The sequence below is a fragment of the Melanerpes formicivorus genome, unplaced genomic scaffold (genome assembly GCF_026170545.1).
Source record: "Melanerpes formicivorus ecotype bairdi unplaced genomic scaffold, bMelFor1.0.p_v2 SCAF_34, whole genome shotgun sequence".
Taxonomy (NCBI): domain Eukaryota; kingdom Metazoa; phylum Chordata; class Aves; order Piciformes; family Picidae; genus Melanerpes; species Melanerpes formicivorus.
In genome coordinates, this window is record NW_027142386.1 from 171,184 (window position 1) to 191,697 (window position 20,514).

General features: G+C 62.7%; 2 protein-coding genes across 3 annotated transcripts; one reads left to right on the forward strand and one right to left on the reverse strand.

Annotated features, from left to right (window-relative positions):
* The first annotated feature begins 1,864 nt into the window (after positions 1-1,864).
* Positions 1,865-14,196, forward strand: FSTL3 (follistatin like 3). Of its 2 annotated transcripts, none has more exons than XM_068156227.1 (5): positions 1,865-1,922; positions 7,259-7,444; positions 10,644-10,859; positions 12,445-12,672; positions 12,790-14,196. In XM_068156227.1, the coding sequence occupies exons 1-5, from the start codon at positions 1,901-1,903 to the stop codon at positions 12,840-12,842; spliced, it is 705 nt and encodes a 234-aa protein (XP_068012328.1). In that variant the 5' UTR covers positions 1,865-1,900; the 3' UTR covers positions 12,843-14,196. The 2 variants fall into 2 exon arrangements, with proteins under 2 accessions (XP_068012328.1, XP_068012327.1); XM_068156226.1 differs by lacking the exon at positions 1,865-1,922 and adding an exon at positions 4,499-4,603.
* Positions 14,197-16,928: 2,732 nt separating this feature from the next.
* On the reverse strand, positions 16,929-18,980 carry PRSS57 (serine protease 57). Its single transcript, XM_068156225.1, has 5 exons — positions 18,911-18,980; positions 18,494-18,647; positions 18,198-18,342; positions 17,477-17,737; positions 16,929-17,377 (listed from the first exon to the last, which is right to left on the reverse strand). Exons 1-5 carry the CDS (start codon positions 18,978-18,980, stop codon positions 17,198-17,200), a joined length of 810 nt encoding a protein of 269 aa, XP_068012326.1. The 3' UTR covers positions 16,929-17,197.
* Between the last annotated feature and the right edge of the window lie 1,534 nt (positions 18,981-20,514).

The following is a 20,514-nucleotide window of genomic DNA, read 5'->3' on the forward strand; positions in this document are numbered from 1 at the left end:
CTCATTAAGGCAGCTGGAAATCTGCGTGTGTCCAGCCAGGAGAGATGGAAACCAGAGCCTACTGCAGGCCAGAGACCAGAGACATCTGTTCTGTCACTGAGAGGGGAAACACTTCCTCAGACCTGGCTCCTTCTTCTAGGCCAGGCAGCAGTGTCCTGTGGGATGGAACGGGATGGGACAGGATGGGATGGGACACCCCCACTGCCTCCCAGCTCTGGCTGCTGCTTTCATAGAAACACAGATTCAGATTGGTTTGGGTTGGAAGGGACTTTCCAGAGCATCCAGTTCCAAGACCCCTTCCCCCCTTGCCACGGGCCCCTAGGGGCCCCTCCCACCAGCCCAAGTTGCTCAAGGCCACATACAACTTGTCCTTGAACATCCCCCAGGGAGGGGACATCCATTATCTCCCTGGGCAACCTGTTCCAGTGTCTCCCCACCCTCATTGTAAAGAATTTCTTCCTAATCTCCAGTCTCAATCTCCCCTCTTCCAGCTCAAAGCCTTTGCCCCTCGTCCTAGCACTGCAAGCTGTACTTGGGGCTGCTGCTGGCTGTGCCTCACCAGCCTGGGCATCCTCAGAGTGCGGTGGGTGGTGGAGAGGCATCAGCGGGAGGGTTGGGAGTGCGGTCAGGAGTCGAACAGGCTGGGTGATCAGATTTGGAGGGGCAGGTCTTGGGAAGATTTGGGAGTCTCCCAGCAACCCCCCTCCCCCCGCCTCCCCCCTGCCCTCCCCACACGCACACTCCTCCAGCCCTGCCCTCCTTCATCTGCACAAGTGGAAGTGTCCCAGGAACATGAAACGATTACTCGGCCGAGGAGAATCCAGCTCAGCACTTCTTGGCATTTGTTCACGGCTTTTCATCTTCAAAGCTCCTCACCAACATTAGCTAACTAATCCCTGCACCCTTCCTGGGAGATAGTGCAGGATCAAGCAGAGGAGCGTTATCTCGCCGCAGCAGATGGAGAAACTGAGGCACGGAGCGGTGACGCCGCTGCCCCGGGGCGCAGGGCGAAGCTGCGTCTCAGCGCTGGGGGTGGAGTGCGGCCAGCTGGGCCGTCGAGGCGCGGATCGCAGCTCCGCCGCTCTCCCCAAACGCTGCTGATGCAGCCGTGAGCCATAAGCACCTCTCTCATTTACTCAGCTGGAGCCGTGAGGACACACGGAGGAGAAAACCCAGCCTCAGGGTCAGAGCTGCCGGCAGCTGCCTGGAGGGGCAGCTCCTTGCTGGGGGGGAGGGACCGTGTGCCGCCCCGGGGCCATCTGTGCCTCCACCTCTCACTTGCACCGGTGTCTTGCCATGTGCTCTGTGTGATGCTGGCTGAGGGGCATGCTGGGGCTTGGGTCAAGCTTCACCCAGTCCACACTGTGCTGACCCTCGGCAGGCTTCATCCCCAAGGGGGTTTCTGGGTTCCCATGGCCCCACGGCTCCACCTGAGCTTGGGCAGCCCCCAACGGGCAAGCCCTGCCTCCCCCACAGGCACTCCTGGGGTGTTTGGCAGCATCTCCAGCTGCATGGAGAGCCTTGGGCACCCAGCTGCGTGGCAGGGATCATTTCACTCCGAGGGGGAAACGGTGACCAAAAGATATCCAGGGACCTGCCCAGCTCCTGCCTGTGGATCCACCATCAACATGAAACCTCTGCTCTCTGCCTGTGCCCTGACCCTGGGCTCTGTGAGAAACACTTCTCAATTGAATGTCTTGTTGCAAATTGCAGCTCTAATTGGTTTAGCAGAGTTTAATTAGCCTGAACTGATGAGAGAGGCGAGATTCCCTCCTTAAAGGCAAGGAGAGGAGGAGAATGAAGCAGCCGGAGTTTTGAGAGGAGGATGGTTGGCTCTTGAACCTCAGCCTGAGATCCTGCTGAGCCCGAGCCGCAGCGGGACACCGCCCGACCCAGCACAATGCCAGCACCCAGACGGAAAGGTCAGATGTGAGGCTGCATTCACTGCGGCTCCAAAGGGCTCCTTTGTCCCACTCCAGCTCCTCCCGCTGCCCCCAGCCCCTACCCGGCCCATGGGCTCCTTTGATGCTCCCCGGGTGCCGCTGCCGGGCTGGTTTCTCGCCCATTCCCAGCCTGGCTCCTCTCCCGCCTCGCTCCGCGGGGTACTACTGGGGCTCGGTCACCACCCGGGCTCCGTGGGAGCTGAGGGGAGTGGGAGCAGCATTGCCCCGTGTGTGGCAGACTGGTTGGTGGAGTTTTGCTCCCGGCTTGGCTTGAGAACCAGCCTTGGCCCCTGCCTGGGGTGGGACCGTGGGCAGTCGCTTCCCTGCCCCGCGGCAGGATGGTGCTTCCCAGGGCTGTCAGAGCCGGGGCAGGGGCTGAGTGGAGCTCCCGGCATGGCTTTGCTGGGAGCAGGGTGGCCTCAGTGGGGCTGAGCCCCTGGGCACGAGCAGGCCTTGGCAGGGCAGCACAGAGTTATGCCAGCTCTGGGGAAGGAGCCTGACCTGCTTCCCTCTGGGCCTCCCAGCTCCTCCTGCCCCACATCAAGCGAGTGGGAGCCCAGCTGCTCCCTTCCAGATGCTGCTCTGGAGCAAGGTCCGACCCTTTCCCTGACAGAGCTGGCCGGTTGTGCAACGCTGCTCTGCAGCCAGGGAAAATCCCTCCCTGGCCTCTGCAAGCTCCTCTTGCATCCTGGAGCATGTGAGCGAGTGCATCACCACCCGCTCGCTCACTCGCTCGCTCATTGAAACCCAGCTCGGGGATTTGGCTGCCCAGACCCTGCCCTTACATGGGCAATTGCTCTGAGGCCGGCGAAGCAAGCCAGGGGTCATGCTGGCCAGGAGCAGGGACAGGGATGGGGAAGGGAGCAGCGTTTCCCAGTTTGGGGCCAGCAGCGCACTGGGAGCCTGCACAGCTCCATCCTTCCCCCAGGACAGTAACCCCTTCCTCGTCCCCCATGAGGGGCTCCCTGCCCCGTGCACACACTGCCTGCTGGGATTGTGGCACTGCAGGGCCTGAGGGCTCCTCCATGAAGTCCTGCAGGTTACATCACTTGGGGGCAAACCCAGACCTCTCTGCTCCTGCCCCTTCCCTGTGGGTGAAGGGGACTCTGTGGGGAGAAGGGGGAAGCTCTGCCTTGGAGGAGGGCAGCTTCGTCCAGCCCTCTGCTCGTCCTCAGGATGGAAGGAGGGTTGGGGGCATGGAACTTGGAATGTGGTGGTGCCATTGGACACAGCTGCTCTGCCTGTGCTGGCACTGGCATCTCGCCCTGCTCACCCTTGGCTATGTGACCTAGGGCTGCTCCGTGTCTCACTGGACCAAAGCTGCGTCCAGCCCCATCCCATGCCAGACCGAGCTGCTCACACTGTGCTGGCACCTGCTCGGAGCAAGGAGGTGGTGCAAGGTCCCTAAGGGCCCTCTGGCCAGGGCCTCTCTCCTGAAAGAGCTTGGGCTCAGCTCTGCTCAAAACATGACCTCAGCTGAGGCCAGTGCAGAGGGTGAAACACTCCTCAGCTGGAGACGGACAAGGGTCACGGAGCTGGAGGAGGCCACGGGCTGTGGCAGGACAAATGGGGACAGGCAGAAAGCTTGGTGTGCCCAGCTCCCTGCCCAGGAAGCAAGGTGACAAACAGGGGGGCACTGATTGCGCCCTGACACCCCTGGCAGAGGGCTGGGTGATCTCTCTGGGGTGGTCCCAGCGGGGAGTGAGGGCAGGCAACATCAGGAGGCCTGACCTGCCTTTCCCTGGTGTCCCTGCAGCCTTGCACCCCCCTGCCTGCCCCTCTCCTGCCAGGACCCCCCAGACCTGGCAGCACTGGCACAGCCACAGTTACCCAGCCCAGGCCATGTAGGGTCCAGCACACAGTCAGGAGCTGGGACAGAGCAGCTGTGGTGGCAATGGGGACGTGTAGGGTGGACAGTGACAGTGTGTGGAAGGGGAGTGTGTCCCTTCAGCTCTCCCCCTTCACTTCCTCACACAAATCAGGGCTGGTGCAGGCTAAGGCAGCAGGACCCAGTGATGCCTCAGTTTCCCTCCCGGCATTGTGTGGGTGCTGCCAGCAGAGCTGCATTGGCATTTGGGGAGAGGAGATGAAAGGAGCCAAATGAAACAGGCCTGACCCTAATTCCTGTGGGAGGAGGCACACAGGGGGTTCACCCGAGGATGGGTGGGTGGGTGTGGAAGAAGCAGCCGTGGAATGGGGGGACAGGGTTGGGTGTGTTTGGGCTGCTTTGGGCAGCACCCAGACCCCTGCTGTCAACCACATTTTGGGGTCTGCTCCAATCCTTCCTTCACGGCCAGGCTCTGCACCTTTGCAAGGGGGGCACACTCGAACCTCCCACCCCCCCATCCCCATCTCCGTGCCAGCTGCGGGGCGCAGAGGACACAAGGACACGTCCCCCCCCCTCGACACCCCCACCCACGCTGCCATCCCCCCCCCCCTTGCCCCCATCTCCCACCCCCGCCGCCGCCCCCGCCCGGCCCCCCCTCCCGCCGCCGCCGCCCCGCCCGGTGATTCACGCCGCCCCGCCGCTTTATAACGCCGCCGGTCCCGCCGCCGCCGCTCAGGCAACAGGTCACTGGAGCGTCCCGGCCCCGTCCCGGCCATGCCGCTGCGGCTGGCGATCTGCCTGCTCGTCCTCTGCAGCCCCGCCGCCGCGCACGGTAAGAGCCGCCCGGGGCACCGGGAGGTGGGGGGATGGGGCGGGGGGCTGGGGGGGGGGGGGGGGGGCGCGGACCCGCCGGTGGTACCGGAGCCACTCGCCCGCCCGCTGCTTCGCGCCGTCGGTGCCGCCGCTCCGCAGTTCCGGCCCCCGGCAGGTGCTTGGGGCAGGGGCGGCCCGTCCCGGGGTCCCGGTGCCGTTATCGGGCTGCGCCCCTCCGGACACCGCTATCGTCCCCCCCTCCTCGCCGTGTCCCCGCGGCCGGTAGGTGCTGCACTCTGAGCAACACAAACCCGTTTTACCGGGAAGCATTCGAGTGCCAGACGCTGGCGGAGCTGCTGCTGCCCGGTGCCCGCGGCTCCGGCTCAGTCCAGGGACCGCAGTGCCCAGCGTCCCACACGGTGCCACTGCCACCTCCCATGTCGTGGCGATGCTGGTGCCCGGTCCCGGCATCCCGCACCCCTGCGTGCCCCAGGGTGGGAGTGACCTACCCGGCCCCCCAAGCCCCCCGCCCGGAGCTCCCGGGGCAGCTGCTCGAGTCGGAGTTGGGGGGAGGGGGTGTCCCTCTGCCCCAGGAGGGGCCGGCAGAGCCGAGCTCCGGAGCCTTGTGAGCTGGGTGGGAAGAACTTGGAACGGCAACTGGTTGGTGATCTGGGTGTGGAGTTGGGAGCTTGAAGCTCTCCTGGTTCAGTGACCGTGCTGGCAGCTCTCGTGGGTGCCTGGGAGGTGTCCAGGCTCTTCGGTGGCTGTTCCCTTGCAGGGCAGCCGTCCCGGTGCCCGGGCCATCCAGGATCCCCGGGCTGGGGGCTCCAGCAGCCCTTCCGAGCGCTGCGGAGCCAGCGTTGGCTCTCCCGCAGTGGAGTTTCCGTCCTTCCCCTCACACGAGGCTGTCCCTGCGTCTCCATCACCCCTTGCCAGCGTGGGCAGCAGCAGGTTGGGATGTTCCAAAGGATGGGAAAGGGGAACTTCCACGAGGCCCTTCTCGTCCTGCTGTGGATTTTGGGATGGTGTTTGGCACCACCCCAGCCCGCGGGATTTCCACTTGCTGCTCCGCAGGGCTGAGCAGTGCTGGCAGGCCCCAGGCAGGGACATGCTGCAGCCCCCTGGCCAGAGCTTGGCTCCTCCAGCCCTGCTGAGGGAACCTCGAGGATGGAGCACCCTGCAGATGGGGCACCCCAAGAACCCCACGCTGCCTCCTCCAGCCCATGGCTGTCCTGCCCAGGCCATGTCCCTTGTTGGTGTCCACACATCCCAGCAGAGCTTCAGGAGGTGGGCAGTGCCCTGCTGATGCCAGTCAGGGGTGCACCCCTGAGACCAGAGGTGCGAGCAGGGGGTGCAGGGATCCATTCTGGTGCAGATGGAATTGCTCAGTGTGGGGCTGTGCCCACAGGCAGCAGCTGTGGGGCAAGCACAGTCTGAAGGCAGGACACAGCTCCCATGGCACTGGGAGGAATTGGGGCTGCAGGATGTTGTAAGGGAAAAAAAAAAGGTTGAAAGAGCAACTGGACAAATCTGTGGAGGATAAACCCCCTGATGGCCTTGGCTGATGCTTCCAGAGGTGTCCAGGCTGCTGCTCCCTGCCGCCTGCTCCATCCACAGCTGCCCTGGGGAGCTGTTGCTGACTGCAGCCACGCTGGGAGCCCCAAAATCAGGGGCATGGGAGGGAGCAGCGGGGCGCACAGTGGGAGGGTCTGAGTCAGGTGCTGGCTCCGCTTTGGGGCAGGCTGAACCTCTTGCTTTGAAGGGGAGCGACTCCAAGCCCGGCAGTGGCGGGATCCATCCCTTCCCCCCATCCCTCTCCTCACATCTTTAGCTGTTTAACAAACCTCAAACGCAGCTAACGAGAACATAAACCCAAATAAGCGTCAGAAGAGGCTGGTCTGCAGGGGCGGAAATTGCAAAGGAATCACTCACACGAAAGAAGGGAGAAAAAAAACACACCAAGAAAAGAAAAGAAAAGGAAAAGAAATCAAACTGATGTGCTCGTGGGGCTGAGGAACAAACAGGCTTTTGACTCAGAGGGATCCGATGCCGCTGGCCTGGCCCCGGCCCAAGGGCTGTGTCAAGTGCCCTGTTCTCTGGCCGGTGGCTCAGATGCTCCTTGGCAGAGGCTGTGGGTCTCAGACTGCCCCCACGCTGTGGGGATGGTCCTCGGCCCTCCCTGGGGCTGCTGGTGCCTTGCCTGGGGATCCAGCCCTCGCCAGCACCCACCAACATGCTCTGCCCAGTGTGCCTGGGCTGGAGTCTCCCTGCTTGTGGGGTCAGGCAGGAGTTTGGCAGCGATGCTGGCGCAAAGGGCAGGGTAAAGGGGTAAGCTGCAGCCCCAGACCCTGCTCTGCCAGCTGGGCATCTCCCAGAGCATCGCCTCTCTCTGGTCCTGGTGCTGGGTTAGAAGCCTGTTGGCCAGAGGAGCTGGGCTGCCAGAGCAGGCATGAGGTTGCCTGTTCTGGGACAGCTCCCGTGCCACAGGAGGGGGTGGGAGCCAGTTTGGAGTGTCTTTAAGTTTCCCTGCTCATTCCATGCCAACCCTTTCCAGGCACTGGAGCAATCCCTGTGCCTCAGTCCCACTGGTGGCCCAGCCGTGGCCAGGATTTCACTGCCCTTCTTGCAGTGCCCCAGCTCAGCAGGCAGCCTTCACCCTCTGCCTTCTCTGCAGGTGGGATCTGCTGGCTGCAGCAGGGGAAGGAGGCCAAGTGCACCATGATCCTGAAGACAGGAGTGACGTGGGAGGAATGCTGTGCCAACGGCAAGGTAGATGTGGCCTGGTCTAACTACACCTACCCGGGCAACAAGATCAGTCTGCTGGGCTTCCTGGGGCTGGTGACCTGCCACCCCTGCAAAGGTGAGCATGGCTGTGGGGCACGTGGGCTGCTGTGGGGCACGTGGGCTGCTGTGGGGCACGTGGGCTGCTGTGGGGCTGAGCTCTGCTCTGGGAGGATGCCTGGAGCCCTAGGGAGGATGCAGCAGCTCTGGGCCTGCGCTGCCCCTCACTCGGGCAGGGCTCTCTGGTGCCCTCCTGGGCTGTCTGGGTTGGCACAGGTATGCCAGGGAGCACTGACCCCGTGCTCCTGCTGCTGCAGCTCTGGGACAGATGCTGCCATGGGGCCAGGGCTTGCAGAACAGCCTCTGTCCCCTGGCAGCCCTCCTTTTGTGTGTATTTTTGTTGTTCCCTCTGTGGAGTAGGATGCATGACCTGGGTCTTGGCTGGGCAGCCCGAGCTGGGAGCTGAGCTGGGGCTCCCTCTTTCCAGGTTAACTCTGCTGTGGCTGGGGCCTCCTGCCTGCCCCTGCCCTTGCCAGGTCTGCTCAGAGGAAAACTTCTCCAGGTTTCCTTTTTTTTATTTGAAGGGGAAAAAAAAGAAAAGCAGAAGAGATCTATTTCTTCCCCTCTGCTCCCCCTCCCTCCTCCTCCTCCTCCCAGCGTGTGTGTGAAATGGCTTTATGTAACGGGCAGTTCCAGAAGTGGAAACTCTCCAGCTGTGAGTTCCAGCCCCGCCAGATGTTTTGGCATGCGCCAGAGGCGCGGATCCTCCACTCACACTTGCGTGGCTGTGTGAGAACAAGCTGCAGGACCTGCTGACTGCAGTAGGCAGGAGCAGGTCTTTGGAAGGTCATGACGTTATTTGCTTTAAAGCAAGGGGGGGGGAGCGAAGGGGGGAGGCCAAAAAGGTTGTTAACAAACCTCCTTCTTCTTCCAGCCCCTCTGCACCCCTGAGTGCTGCCATCCCAGCTGCTCCTCAGCCCCTGTTCCAGCACAGTTTTGGGGTTACTGGGACTGGCTGCCCAGAGAGGTTGTGGAAGTCTCCTTCTCTGGAGGCTATTCAAGACCCATCTGGATGTGTTCCTGTGTGACCTGTGCTGGGTTCTATGGTCCTGCTCTGGCAGGGGGGTTGGACTTGATGACCTTCAGAGGTCCCTTCCAACCCCTAACATCCCGTCATCCTGTTACACCTGGTGCCAGCCAAAAGCTGAGTGAGATCCTGGCCCTGGCTTTTTGCCCCGTGCCCCACCTATGCACTTGGCTCCATTTGGTGGGTGCTGGCAGCAACAGGACCCTCCCCAGGAGCTGACTAGGGAAGGTGGCAGCTCTGTGCCTGGGACAGGCAGCCTCATCCCAGCCGTGTGCCCTCGCCTCTGCAGGGAGGCTGGAGGACACGGCAGGGGGTGCTGCCAGCAGCCACAGAGCACAGCAGGGGCTGTGGCTTCTGGCGATCACCGGGGGCTGGGAGCAGGACCTTTGGGGGCAGCGCCGGAGGGCCCTGGCCGCACGTACACCGCAGCTCCCCACCCTTCAGAAAGCTCCTGCCTTGTCCCATCCAGATGGAGCTGGTGCTGCTCCCCACCGGGCTCCAACGAGCTGGAGGCCTTGGAAAAGGGCGGATGAGAGGAGCTGTGCTCCGGCTCCCCGGGCTCACGGGGCCAGGAGAGGTTACTCCAGGATAAAGTGGGCTGCAGCCACCAGCCCGGCGCCAGCAGCCGGGGCGGCCGAGCCCCACAGGAAGGTGCTGGCCAGACCCTCGGGGTCTCTGCAATGGGTCTCCAGTGGGGAGCTGAAATTCCTGGCTCCAGCTGCTGGGGACATGGTGTCCCCCGTAGGGACCTGGTGCAGGCGGGAGAGCTGGGCTGTGGGGTCAGGGTCATGGGTGGATGGTCCAACTGCCTCCTTCCCTTGAGGATGGACCCCGCTGCACCAGCAGCAGCGTCCTGAAGTGAAGGGTGATGAAGGTCCTGCTTGCTCCAGCAGGCCTGGGACATGGGGCCATGCCCCTCTGTCCTGGGGTCTCATCCCTGAGGCTTCCCACAGAGATGCTGCCAGGGCTCAGTCTCCAGCTCTCCCCTTCCCTGGGACAGGCCCCAGCTATGGAAATCAGGGAGCAAACCGGGAAACTGTCTCCCACCAGGGAATTTCCCCTGAGCCAAGCAGACAGGGAATTTTCCCTTCCCCATCCTCCCCATCCCCCTCTCCTACTGTCTCCCAAAGTGACCCACAGGGAAATCCCCCTGGTACCTCCCAAGAGCTCCCAGCACACACCCTGTCTGTGGGAATCCCTCCTGCAGAGGGTGAATCCCCGGCTTGGAAGTTTCTCACCCCTGCCCGACCTTCCTGCCTGGGGGTGCTGATGGCTCCCTGCACCTGGAGGCAGCCCCACGCCCCCCAGCGTTGCCTGTGTCCAGGGGTGGGGTGCCGTGGGTGTGCTCTGGGGGGAGCAAGGGACTTCCAGGCACCCCAGCCACGGTCCAGGCTCTGACCTCTTTGCCTCTCCCGGCATCCAGGACAGGCCCCCGCTTGATGCCAGCAGCTCCTCTCTGTTCTCGGGGCGGTGCCGGGCGCTGGTGGGACCCTCTGAACCCGGCCCCCGTGCTGGCCGGGAGGTGACCCAGGGGACAAAGCGGGCGCCTGTCTGGGGAGCTGCCCTCGCTGCTGCATCCCACTCTTGTGTTCAAGTCACGGAGGCCCGGAGCGAAACAGGGCTGGGTATTGTCTGGTGGGAAGCAGCGTTCCTGATTGCCCAGACAACTCACGGAGCCCAGCTCCTTCTGGAGAAGCGGGGGCCTTGCCGAGAGATTTTTCCATTGCACAAGAAGCAGAGAGGGGAAAAAAAAAAAGAGAGAGAGAGAGAAAGAAAGAAAAAAAAAAAAAAAAGATCTCCTTCCAAAAAAATAACTGCAGAGAGCTGAGCGAGCTGGTGCTGAGCGAGGGCCGGGGCTCTGGCTGGGGCCGAGCGCTGGATGATTGCTCGCAGCTCCAAGCCAACGACCTGCTCCTTGGCGGAGCTGAGCAGATCCAGATGCTGCTGGAGCAGCTCAGTGTCAGCGTGCGTGGTGTGACACCCCACCCCACACCCCCACCCCCACCCCCCCCGACCCGCCCCCGGGGAGGGATTCTGGACCCTGCTGGCTGATTGCTGGCTCCGTCCAGCTCGGTGCCACCCTGTGTGAACGTGGGGCTGGGCTGCCGGCTAGCCCGAGCTGGGTGGATCCTTCCTTCGTCGGGGGGTGACCGGTGCTCTGTCCTCACAAGCTGCTCTCCTCTGTCCCCAGAGACCTGCGAGGGGGTGGTGTGTGGCCCTGACAAGGTCTGCAAGATGAAGCACGGACGGCCCCAGTGTGCCTGCGCCCCGGACTGCTCCAGTCTGCCCCGCAAGCTGCAGGTCTGCGGCTCCGACGGCTACACCTACCGCGACGAGTGCGACCTGCTGACGGCCAAGTGCAGGGACCACCCCGACCTCGAAGTCATGTACCAGGGCAAATGCAAAAGTAGGTCCAGTCGTGTGTCCCCTACCCTGTCCCCTGCGGCTCTTGTGTTCCCAGCTCCTGATCCAGTCTCTGTCCCTGTGGAGAGAGATGAAGGGCAGCACAGGTCCCCATGCTCTGGTGTGGAGAGGAAGGGTCACCCCTTTGTCTCTTGCCAGCACAGGTCCACGTGCTCTGGTATGAAGAGGAAGGGTCATCCCTCTGTGTCCTGCCAGCACATGCATGCACATCCTCCCTGCTCCCACTCAGGAAGCCAGGCTCTACCCTGTTCTCCCCACCAGAGTCCCGGGGAGAAGCCATCCTGCCCCAAGCATGAGTTACTGCCATCTCCCCGAGTCCAGCAGCTCCACCAGCATGGCACAGAGGGTTTGTAAGCAGGGCCTGGACCTGCCTGTGCCAGGGAAGGAAGGTCTGCCCTGACACAGGGCTTTGCCTGTGGCACGTGGGGCTCTGTGCCTGGGGAGGGAGCGCTGCTCTGCAGTCAGCCCTCGCTGTGCTGCGAGCTGGCATCCAGCAGGCTGGCAGCCACCAGATATGCCCAGGGCCACAGGCTGCGATGCCACTGCAGCCTGCCAGTGCGATGGGGACTCAGCCCTGCCGTGGGCTGAGGAACAACCATCCGTAAAATGTCACTTGCAAACATCAAGCCCCGGTTTTTGTTGTTTTGTTAAAGAGCAGCAATCCTCTCGCCCTGCCAAGAACTGTCAGGATTATTATGGTTATTTTTGCCAGCCCTCCTCTCTGCAATGCTTTGCCTGTCAAGCTCTGGACTGCGCAGGGAAACGTGGGGCAAGAACTGGGAGTTGTGAGCGAGGAGCTGCAGATGCCAAATCGCCTTCCAATCCAGCAGGGGAGGGGAGGAGGCGGAGGGACGGCTTTAGGAAGTGTTTACGGTGTCCAGGGAGCACTGCGGGTCCTGCTCTGCCGCTGCCGTGGGGTTGTGCTGCGGCTGGCACACTGTGCAGACCCCGAGGTCTTGGTGTGGGATCGGGGGGTGGGGTGTGCATGAGCCCCCCGCTCTGCACCAGCCTGGCAGAACTGTGTGCAGGGCCTCATCCTGTCCGTGCAGGCCCCTGCCGTCCCCACGCCCTTGCTCGCAGGGCTGGAGCAGGTCCAGGGTGACCCTGCCCTTTGCCTCTCGCTGGGGCGTGCGGCGTGGCGGCTGCCAGCCTGGCCGGAGCGGCCTCTGCTCTCCCAGCCAAGGCACCTGCGTGGTCCCACCGCGCCAGGCTGGGCTCAGCCCCACGTCCTCAGGCTCTGTGGTTGGACGTCAGCTCCCTCAGCACAACAAGGCTCCAGCGGGAGCTGTGCCCAAGGGATACAGGGCTACAAGCTCCCTTGCACCCGGGGTGTCAGCCCCTGCCAGCTCCCAGCCTCACAAGCAGTGGCAATGGGGAAGCTTGGGACCCTCCAGCCCCTGGCTCTTCTGCATCTCCCTGTACCTAGGGGCAAGAGGGGCCCAGAGCAGCTGCCTGGGTTTCCCTGACCAATGCCCACTTGGGTCAGAGGAGCCACAGGAGGACGATGCCTGTCCCTGGCTCACCCCATGCAGGGAGGCTCAACCCCGTCTGCGTGTGCTTCTCCACAGAGTCCTGCTCCAGTGTGGTGTGCCCTGGCACCCACACCTGCGTGGTGGACCAGACAGGCAGTGCCCACTGCGTGATGTGCCGGACGGCTCCCTGCCCCGAGCCCACCAGCCTGGATCACGCCCTCTGCGGCAACAACAACGTTACCTACCCCTCGGCGTGCCACCTCCGGCGGGCGACCTGCCACCGCGGCCGCTCCATCGGCGTGCGCCACTACGGGAGCTGCTCGGGTGAGCGGGCAGCCCGGGGGCGGGCAGCGGGGTGGGGGAGCGGGCTCGGACCCCCAGCCCCCGGCCGCCCTTCGCACCTCCCTCACCGCTTCTCCCCCTTTCCTGCTCCGTTTCCAGCTGCGGCCAGATTCTCCTCGGAGACGGACAACGAGGAAGAGAACTACGTGTGAAGCCTCCCCTCGGCGCGGGGCCGGACCCGGGAGACAGGGGCATTATTGTGTATATTGTACAAACCATATACCTGATATTTATTAAGATAAAAAACCAAACCAAACACCAAAACAAAAAGAGAAAGGATCCTTATTTATACCTGTGTATCTTATGCACTCGCAGGGGGGGCCCTGTTCTCTTGGCCCTGCCAGCTGGGGAGCAGGGAAGGGAGCTCCCAGCCCGCCACGGTCAAAGCGACACCGAGCAGCCCCTAGGACGCTGCGGTGCCCTCGCCCCAGAGCTCATCCGTGTTTCTCGCGGCGTGGAGGGGGTGTCCGTGCTGCTGTGCGTTGGGGGGGCCCCCCCCTCTCAACGTGTCCTTGGCCAGCAGCCCCAGACCTATTTATTTTTGGATAGAATTCTCAGTACTCTGCTGACGTTTCTGGCCGGGACCTTAAAAGTCTAGAGGGAATCTGCGATTTCACCTTCCCTGGAGGGGCTCAGCCCCAGCTGCCAGCGGCAAGAAAGGCAGCGTGGTGCTGCAGGGGGATGGAGACACATACATATATATTTTATATATATATAATATATATGTGTATGTTATTTTCCCCTAAAATTTCAGCATGTCTGAGTCAAAACAGATCTTAGTTTGTTTTCTTGGCCCATCCTAGACCAGGTTCCTGCCCCTCTTCAGAGCCAACACCAGTGCCGGGAGAGCTGCTGCAACGGCAGCCAGGCAGCGCTGCCCACCACGGGCTGTGGCAAAAGCCCTGAGCCAGGGCACAGCCATCCTCCCAAGCCCACCACCAGGGCTGCCCAGCGCCCTCTCTCTCCCCACTGCCAAACCCTTGTGGTGGGTGAGAGGGCTCCACGGCGCTGGGGGAGACCGCTGGTGCTGGGCGAAGCAAGCTTGCGGTGCCCGGGGCAGCGCTGGGCTCCCAACCCGAGCGTGGAGCTGCCTTGGGGGAGCGTGGCTGAGCAGAGGGGGATAGTAAAAGAGGCAATGGCTCTGCCTGCCCTGCCTTGGCACCCCCCCACCTCCTGTCCCAGCCCCTCCCCACCCCTCCCCAGCTCGGCTGACACCGTTTGTATTTATTTGTACCTCTTCTCTCTTTCTTGTGTGCTGTCACCTGTGTAAATACCATCTCCTGTCTGACACCAACGAGCTGTTGCCTTTATATAAATATCATTATATGTGTTTTATATATATATATATATATAAAAATACCCTATTTTCTATTTTTGTATGGTTGCCTTCTGAAACCCTGAGGCAGACTGAGCTTTGGGAACGCAGACACTTCCTGCACGCTATCGTTAAAGGGGCATTTTATGGCTGTGTTACAATTTGGAGCATAATTAAATGAATAAACGCTTGCCGTGGCTCCTGGTTTGTTCAGCAGGCTCTGGCAGGGGCTGCAGTAGGTGGCCGTGTCCCCCAGGGGCGTGTGTGCGTCTGGGAAGCTCAAGGCCAGAGGGATGTGGGAGCGGCTAAGGGGGGTGGGAGAGCTCCCAGGAGCTGGTGAGGAGCTCAGTCCCGCTCCGGTTCAGCCTGGCAGCGGAGAGTTTCCAGCCCAGCCAAAGCTGCTCTCGGCAGCAGGAAGGGAAGGGGAGAATGGGGAAGAGCAAGCAGCGGAGCAGATAAATCTGTTCCCAATATCAGGCTGTGCCAGGAGGGTTTGGTATTTCACAAAACAATTCCTGCTGTTAATTGGATCCTGATGTGTGATGCTTCCCGAGCGGCAGCCTGCGGCTTGGCCCTCTGAGCTCCATGGGAGCCGCCAATGGGTCCCCCCTCGGCCGTGGCCCCTGTGCTGGGGGCTGGCATGACGCAGCCCCTGGACCCCACTGAGCCTTGTCTGGGTTGAGCCCTCCCTGGCCTGTGCCCAGCTTGGCATCTGTCCTGTCAATAGGCTCCAGGCTGGCCCTGACCTCTGCAGGGAGCCCGTGGAGCTAGGCTGGCTTCAACTGCAACCCCCAACCCTCCCGGGACCTGAGTGGGGGGTTACACAGGGGAAACTGAGGCATTGTGATGAGGATCAATACCTTCTGTCTGGCTGGCACACAGCACCTTCATCTCTCCCTGAGGTCCAGGAGGATGCTGAGCATCATGCAGGATTCAGCCCAGCCTAGTCTGAACCCAGGCATCTCATGGAGTTATGCTGAGCCCAGCCTGGTCTGAACCCAGGCATCTCATGGAGTTATGCTGAGCCCAGCCGGGCACTACTGCCAGGCAGCAACAGCTCAACCCAGGGTGGGCAGTGGGGACCCTCCTGCAGCCCCCCTCTACCTGCTCAGCTCATCAATGCCCCTCCACCCCCCTGCTTTTGGGGATGAGTGTAAAGAAATTGCCAAAAAGCTACCCAGGACTTTCCCTGGCGTTTGCCACACGCGCTGGTGTGTGGCCCCAGTTTCTCAACAGCCCGCCCGCAGAGCCTTCCTCCCCGAGGCACCTCGCCATCCTCCGCCTGCCCTGCCGCAGGGTTTGGCCCCTGAAGCACCTGGCACGATGCCCCATGCTAAGCCTGCGGGCATGGGCTGCGGCAGCGGCATCAGCTCCCGCCGATGAGCGGGAGATTTCGGCTTCCAAAACTCAGCCGGGAGTCAGGCGCCTCCTTCCCGCCGGCTTTTGGGTGGTCTGGGACAAGCTGGGACAGGCGCCGGCTCTCCAGGCATCCCAGCAGCGTGTGGGAGCCCTGGGGCTGGCAGCCCTGCCCTGGCATCCTGGGGGGCTCTGCCCCACGCTGCTGCTGCCGCTGACGGCCCGTGGGAATTTGGGGCTTCTTTGGAAGACAGCAGCCAGGCCAGCCTGGGTGTCCTCTGCTGGGTGTCCCCTGGTGTCCCCCAGAGCCACTGATACCCATGGGTCTGTCCCGCTGATACCAGGCAAAACCCCACAGCGGGGAGCTGGGGTTTGGGGGGGGGCAGTGTGTCACAGGGAGGGGAAGCCAAAGCCTCTGAGCTCCCCAGGTGTGGGGACCACAGGGGCTGCAGAGATGAAGGTGTCTTCTGGGGGCTCCTTGACAGGCTGGCCCAGCCCTGGCGTTCATCCTCCCCAGCAGAGCCCCCGGGGGCCGCAGGATGGCCTCTGCCGGATGCTGCGGTCGGTTGCAGCCTCCTGTGGGACCCCCCCAGGCGGCTGCGCCCACGGCCGCATTGTGCCAGCAATTTGCAGATAAAACAAACAGCCAGGGCCGGGGAATGTCTGGGTCCGTCCCCAGAGACGGCTGCGACGCCAGGCAAAGCCGCATGCCATGCGTGCAGCCCGGCTGAGACCCGGCAGCGGCTCAGAGCACATCCCCCCGGCCCCTGCGCCCACTGCCACCCAGGTCCCTCAGGGACAAGCACCCAGCTGTGTGCTAGGGAGGAGGGTGAGGCTCTCGATGGGATCCCCACGGGCTCTGCCAGCACATCTGAGCAGCTGGGAGCCCATCCGCCCCCGGGGAGCTGTCTGTGGTTCCCCTGTTTGGGGGGTCCCATAGCACAGCGGGGAGGGTGCGGTGTGGGTTGGGATGGAACAAGACGAGACGGGGTGGGACCGGACAGGATGGGATGAGACAGGGTGGGATGGGGAGCCCCACCCTGGTGGGAAGGCAGCTCTGGCACTGCTGGGGATGCGCAGTGGGACGGCAGCACCTCGTTGCAGGTCCGGCTCCTCTGGGCCAGTGCCTGGTCCTGAGTGGGGGTTGGCATTTCCCTCCTCCTTCCAGCACCCCCAGCCCGGGAAAAGCTGGGGGGCTGGCTGGGAACTGGAGCATAAAGCTGTGCAGTGAGACAGTCGGAGAGGGGGTTCTGGTGGGGCAGGGAGGGGCAGGAGGGGGGAAAGCTGGGAAAACTCGTTGAGATGAGCAGCCCCAGTTAGCCACTCCCCGGGGCTCAGCTGCCCACCATGAGCCTCAAGGAGGCTAAAACCCCAACATTGCTCCCCTGGCTTACAGTTTGGGTCTTCCAACCATCATCCTGGGGCAGTATTAGGGTGAGCAGGGGCTGTTGGGGTTAAGGGTTCCTGGAGCTCCTGTCTGCCTCAGAGCTGGGAGCTGTGGCCCCATTGTAAGGGAGTAACAGGGTGAGTAGAAGGAAATGGCTGGACAGAGGTCTAGGGCCGAGGTTTTATTGAGGAAGGCAAATGCTGCTGCTGCTGCAGGAGGCTGCACGAGGTGCTGGAGCTTCTTGTGCAGCCTGGAGGGACACAACCCCCTGCACCAGTGGGCAGAATCCATCTCCTGGGTCAAGGAGCATCAGGCCTTGCAGCTGGAAGGACGTGGGAGTCCTGGCCCTCTTCTCCCTGCCTGGGGGCTGCCAGACAGCTATAAGGTGCCTCAGTCCCTCTCCCCACAGCCCATCTACCCCCAGGCCCCCCTGGCACTCCCAGCCCCAGCTAGGGCTTGGGCCGCCCCTTCTGCCGGCGCTGCCCTCGCACGACGCGCTGCACCCAGTCGATGTAGTTGGAGATCTTGGTGTAGACGTCAGGGTACCGGCGGTCCCCACATCTCTCCCCAGAGAACGAGACGATGCCATAAACCTTTTTGTTGAAGACCAGGGGTCCTCCAGAGTCGCCCTGCGAAGTGAGGAAGGTGTAGGTGACAAAAGAGACCGGGAGGCGGTGCTGGAGGGGGTGTCGGGGGCGGGGGGGACACGGGGCCGGGCGGGCACTCACCGCGCAGACGCCCTGCAGCGTGGCATTGGTGCTGGCCCCGCACAGCATGTTGGCAGAGACCTTGCCCCTCCACAGCGTTCGGCAGAGGCTCCTCTTGACGATGGTGGTGTGGGTCTCCATCAGCGCCGTGGGGCGGGCACCGTAGCTGGAGGTGTCCCCCCAGCCCATCACGTAGCAGACGGTGCCAGGCTTCAGGTCGATGCGTGGTGAGGGCAGGCGGATCCGCTTCACGTACTCGTTCAGCGTGGCAGACCTGTTCAGCTGGGGAGTGGAGGGGGGGGGAGCTGGGGGCATGAGTGGCTTCACTGTTGAGGCAGAGCCTCTCAGTTACTCTTGCCTGGGGTCCCGACTTCCACACACACCCCTCCACACCGCACCCACCCCCCCGATGCTGCTTCCCGCCCCTCCCTCCCCCCCCAGCCCTGACCTTCCGCCTTTGCCAACCCCTTTGCACTGGTCCCAGTCTGCCTCGGAGGCTTAGCCGCCCGGGGGTGCAGGGAGCTGCCGTGGTCATGGTCGGTGTGTCCTCGGCTGCCTCCATCGCACCCCATTGTGATCCTGTTTCTCCGGAGAAGCACTGACACCTAGTGTCTGCTCGGCCCGCCTGGGCATCTCCCTCCCGGAGAGATTCCCCATCTCCCTCCCGCACCCCACGGGCTGGGGCTCACCCCATCTGGCGGCCAGTGGGTGCCCATTAGGGTGGGCGGTGCGTGGGGCTCACCCGGAGCAGGCGGATGTCGTGGTTAGCGGAGTTGGGGTTGTAGCGAGGGTGGGCGATGGAGTCCACGACGCTGAAGACCTGCTGGGACCCCTCGGGCTCCTCCAGCCTGTGGGCACCCAGCACCACGCGCACCCAGGGGCTCCGTCTGCAGCAGAGGGGCCCTGAGTGGGTGCTGCTGTGGTTTGGGGATTATGGGGAGGGGAAGAAGGGGGCTGGGGAGGTGGGGAGTGCTGCACCAGGGCTGGGGGTGGGGGGGTGTCTGTGGGGTAGGGGGATGGGAGGTGAGCGTGGCTCACCTGGGAACGAAGCAGTGGGCTGCTGTCATCACCCACTTGGGCCACACCAGGAAGCCCCCACAGACGTGCTGCCCCTCCAGCTGGATGGAGGCAATGAAGGGCCGGGAGTGGGGTGCTGCCACCTTGCCCCCGATGATCTGGCTCCCCTGGGTGCCTGGTGGGTGCAGGGTGGGGAGTCCAGGTTTTGCCCTCACCTGTGTCTGTCCCACTCCTGTTGCTGTGTCCTGAGCTCCCCAGCACCACCAGCGAGTGACAGTGAGTGGCCCAGCAGCGGCTCTGGCTGAGGTGAGCCAAGAGTGGCAGGGCAAAAACCCCCTCCCTGCACCACAGTGCTCCAGCCCAGAGACTGCATCTCCCTCCCTGGCTGTGGGAACCAGCCCTGCAGGGCCCCCCACCAAGCCCCAGTTCTCCCATTACCTGCTGGGACCAGTGCTGGGAGCAGAATGGAGCCTGCCAGGCTGAAGATGAAGAGCCCAGATGTGACCATCCTGGTGCAGAGCAGGCCACTCCCACCTTCTGCAGGGCCAGTTGGGGTGGGGGGTCTTAAATAACCTGGGGGGGCTGAGCCTCTGCCTGGATGCCAGCAGGCATCTCCCTCCTGCTTCCTCCTCCCCGGGTGTTGCTGCCTTGTGCAACTGCTGCGGGCAGGGGGCACAGCCTGGGGCAGGGCTTCATTGCAGCTTCTCCTGGGGTGGCTGTTTGCTGGGAGGGGATGGAATGGACTGGGAAAGGAAGAGAGAACACAGAGCAGCTTCCCACCCCAGTCCTGGCTCCTCTTGGGCCTTGAGCTCATCAGGATGAAGCTCCTCTTCTCTTGGCAGAGAAGTGGGAGAAGCAGAGCCCCAGGACACCGCAGAGGATGTGGCAGTGTCCCCAGAACTGGCTGTGGGTAGCTCCTAGAATCATGGAACTGTTGAGGTTGGAAGAGACTTTTGAGATCATCCAGTCCAACCTCTCACCTAGGGCTCACAATCCACCACTGCTGCTCAGCCACTGCCACTAAACCACAGCCCTCAGCACCACATCCATGAGGCTTATAAACCCCTCCAGGGATGGTGACTCCACCACCTCCCTGGGCAGCCTGTTCCAGCACCTGAGAACTCTTTCTGGGAAGGAATTTGTCCTTGTATCCAACCTGAACCTTCCCTGGCACAACTTGAGGCCATTTCCTCTTGTCCTGTCTCTTGTTACATGTGAGAAGAGACCAACCCCTGCCTGGCTCCAACCTCCTTTCAGGGAGCGGTAGAGGACAAGGAGGTCTCCCCTCAGCCTCCTCTTCTGAAGAGTGAACAACCCCAGCTCCCTCAGCTGTTCCTCACAAGAGTTGTGTTCCCCAGCTTGGTTGCTCTTCTCTGGACCTGCTCCAGCCCCTCAATGTCCTTCCTGGAGTGAGGGACCCAAAACTGAGCCCAGTATTCAAGGTGTGGCCTCACCAGTGCTGAGTAGAGGACAATCACACCCCTAGACCTGCTGGCCACACTGTTCCCTGATGCAAACCAGGATGCCAATGGCTTGTGCCAGGACCAGACATGTGTCCTGCTCGCTCCAAAGACCCTTTGGCTCTGGGCTGGTGCTGCAGGCAGCTTGGTCCCCTTGCGGTGCAAGAAGAGCTGCAGGTGGACTGGGTGGGGGTGTGCCAGGGTAGGGGGAGAGGGGCTCCACTGCTGGGGTGACCCTCCCTGTGTGCTCCAGGGCTGAGCATGGATCTCTCTCATCCTGGCAGCAGGCAGATTTCCCAACGGTGCATGGTCAGAGGCTGGCTCAAGGCTTCCTGTGTCAGTTTGCCAACGTTTGCCCAACTCAACCGTTGCGTTGGGAAACGGAGAAGCAGCGAGGGAGGCTCACACAGAGAGCCTGGGTTCCCCCCACCCCCCTTCTCCTCCATCCTCTCCCCATCACCCTTCACACTCTCACAGAGCTGAAGCTGGGGAGGGGTCAGAGGCCCTGGCACAGCGGGAGCCATGAGCGGGGGCTCTTGGCCAGGGGTTGGGGACCCCCCTGGGATGGCAGGAGGGGGTTAC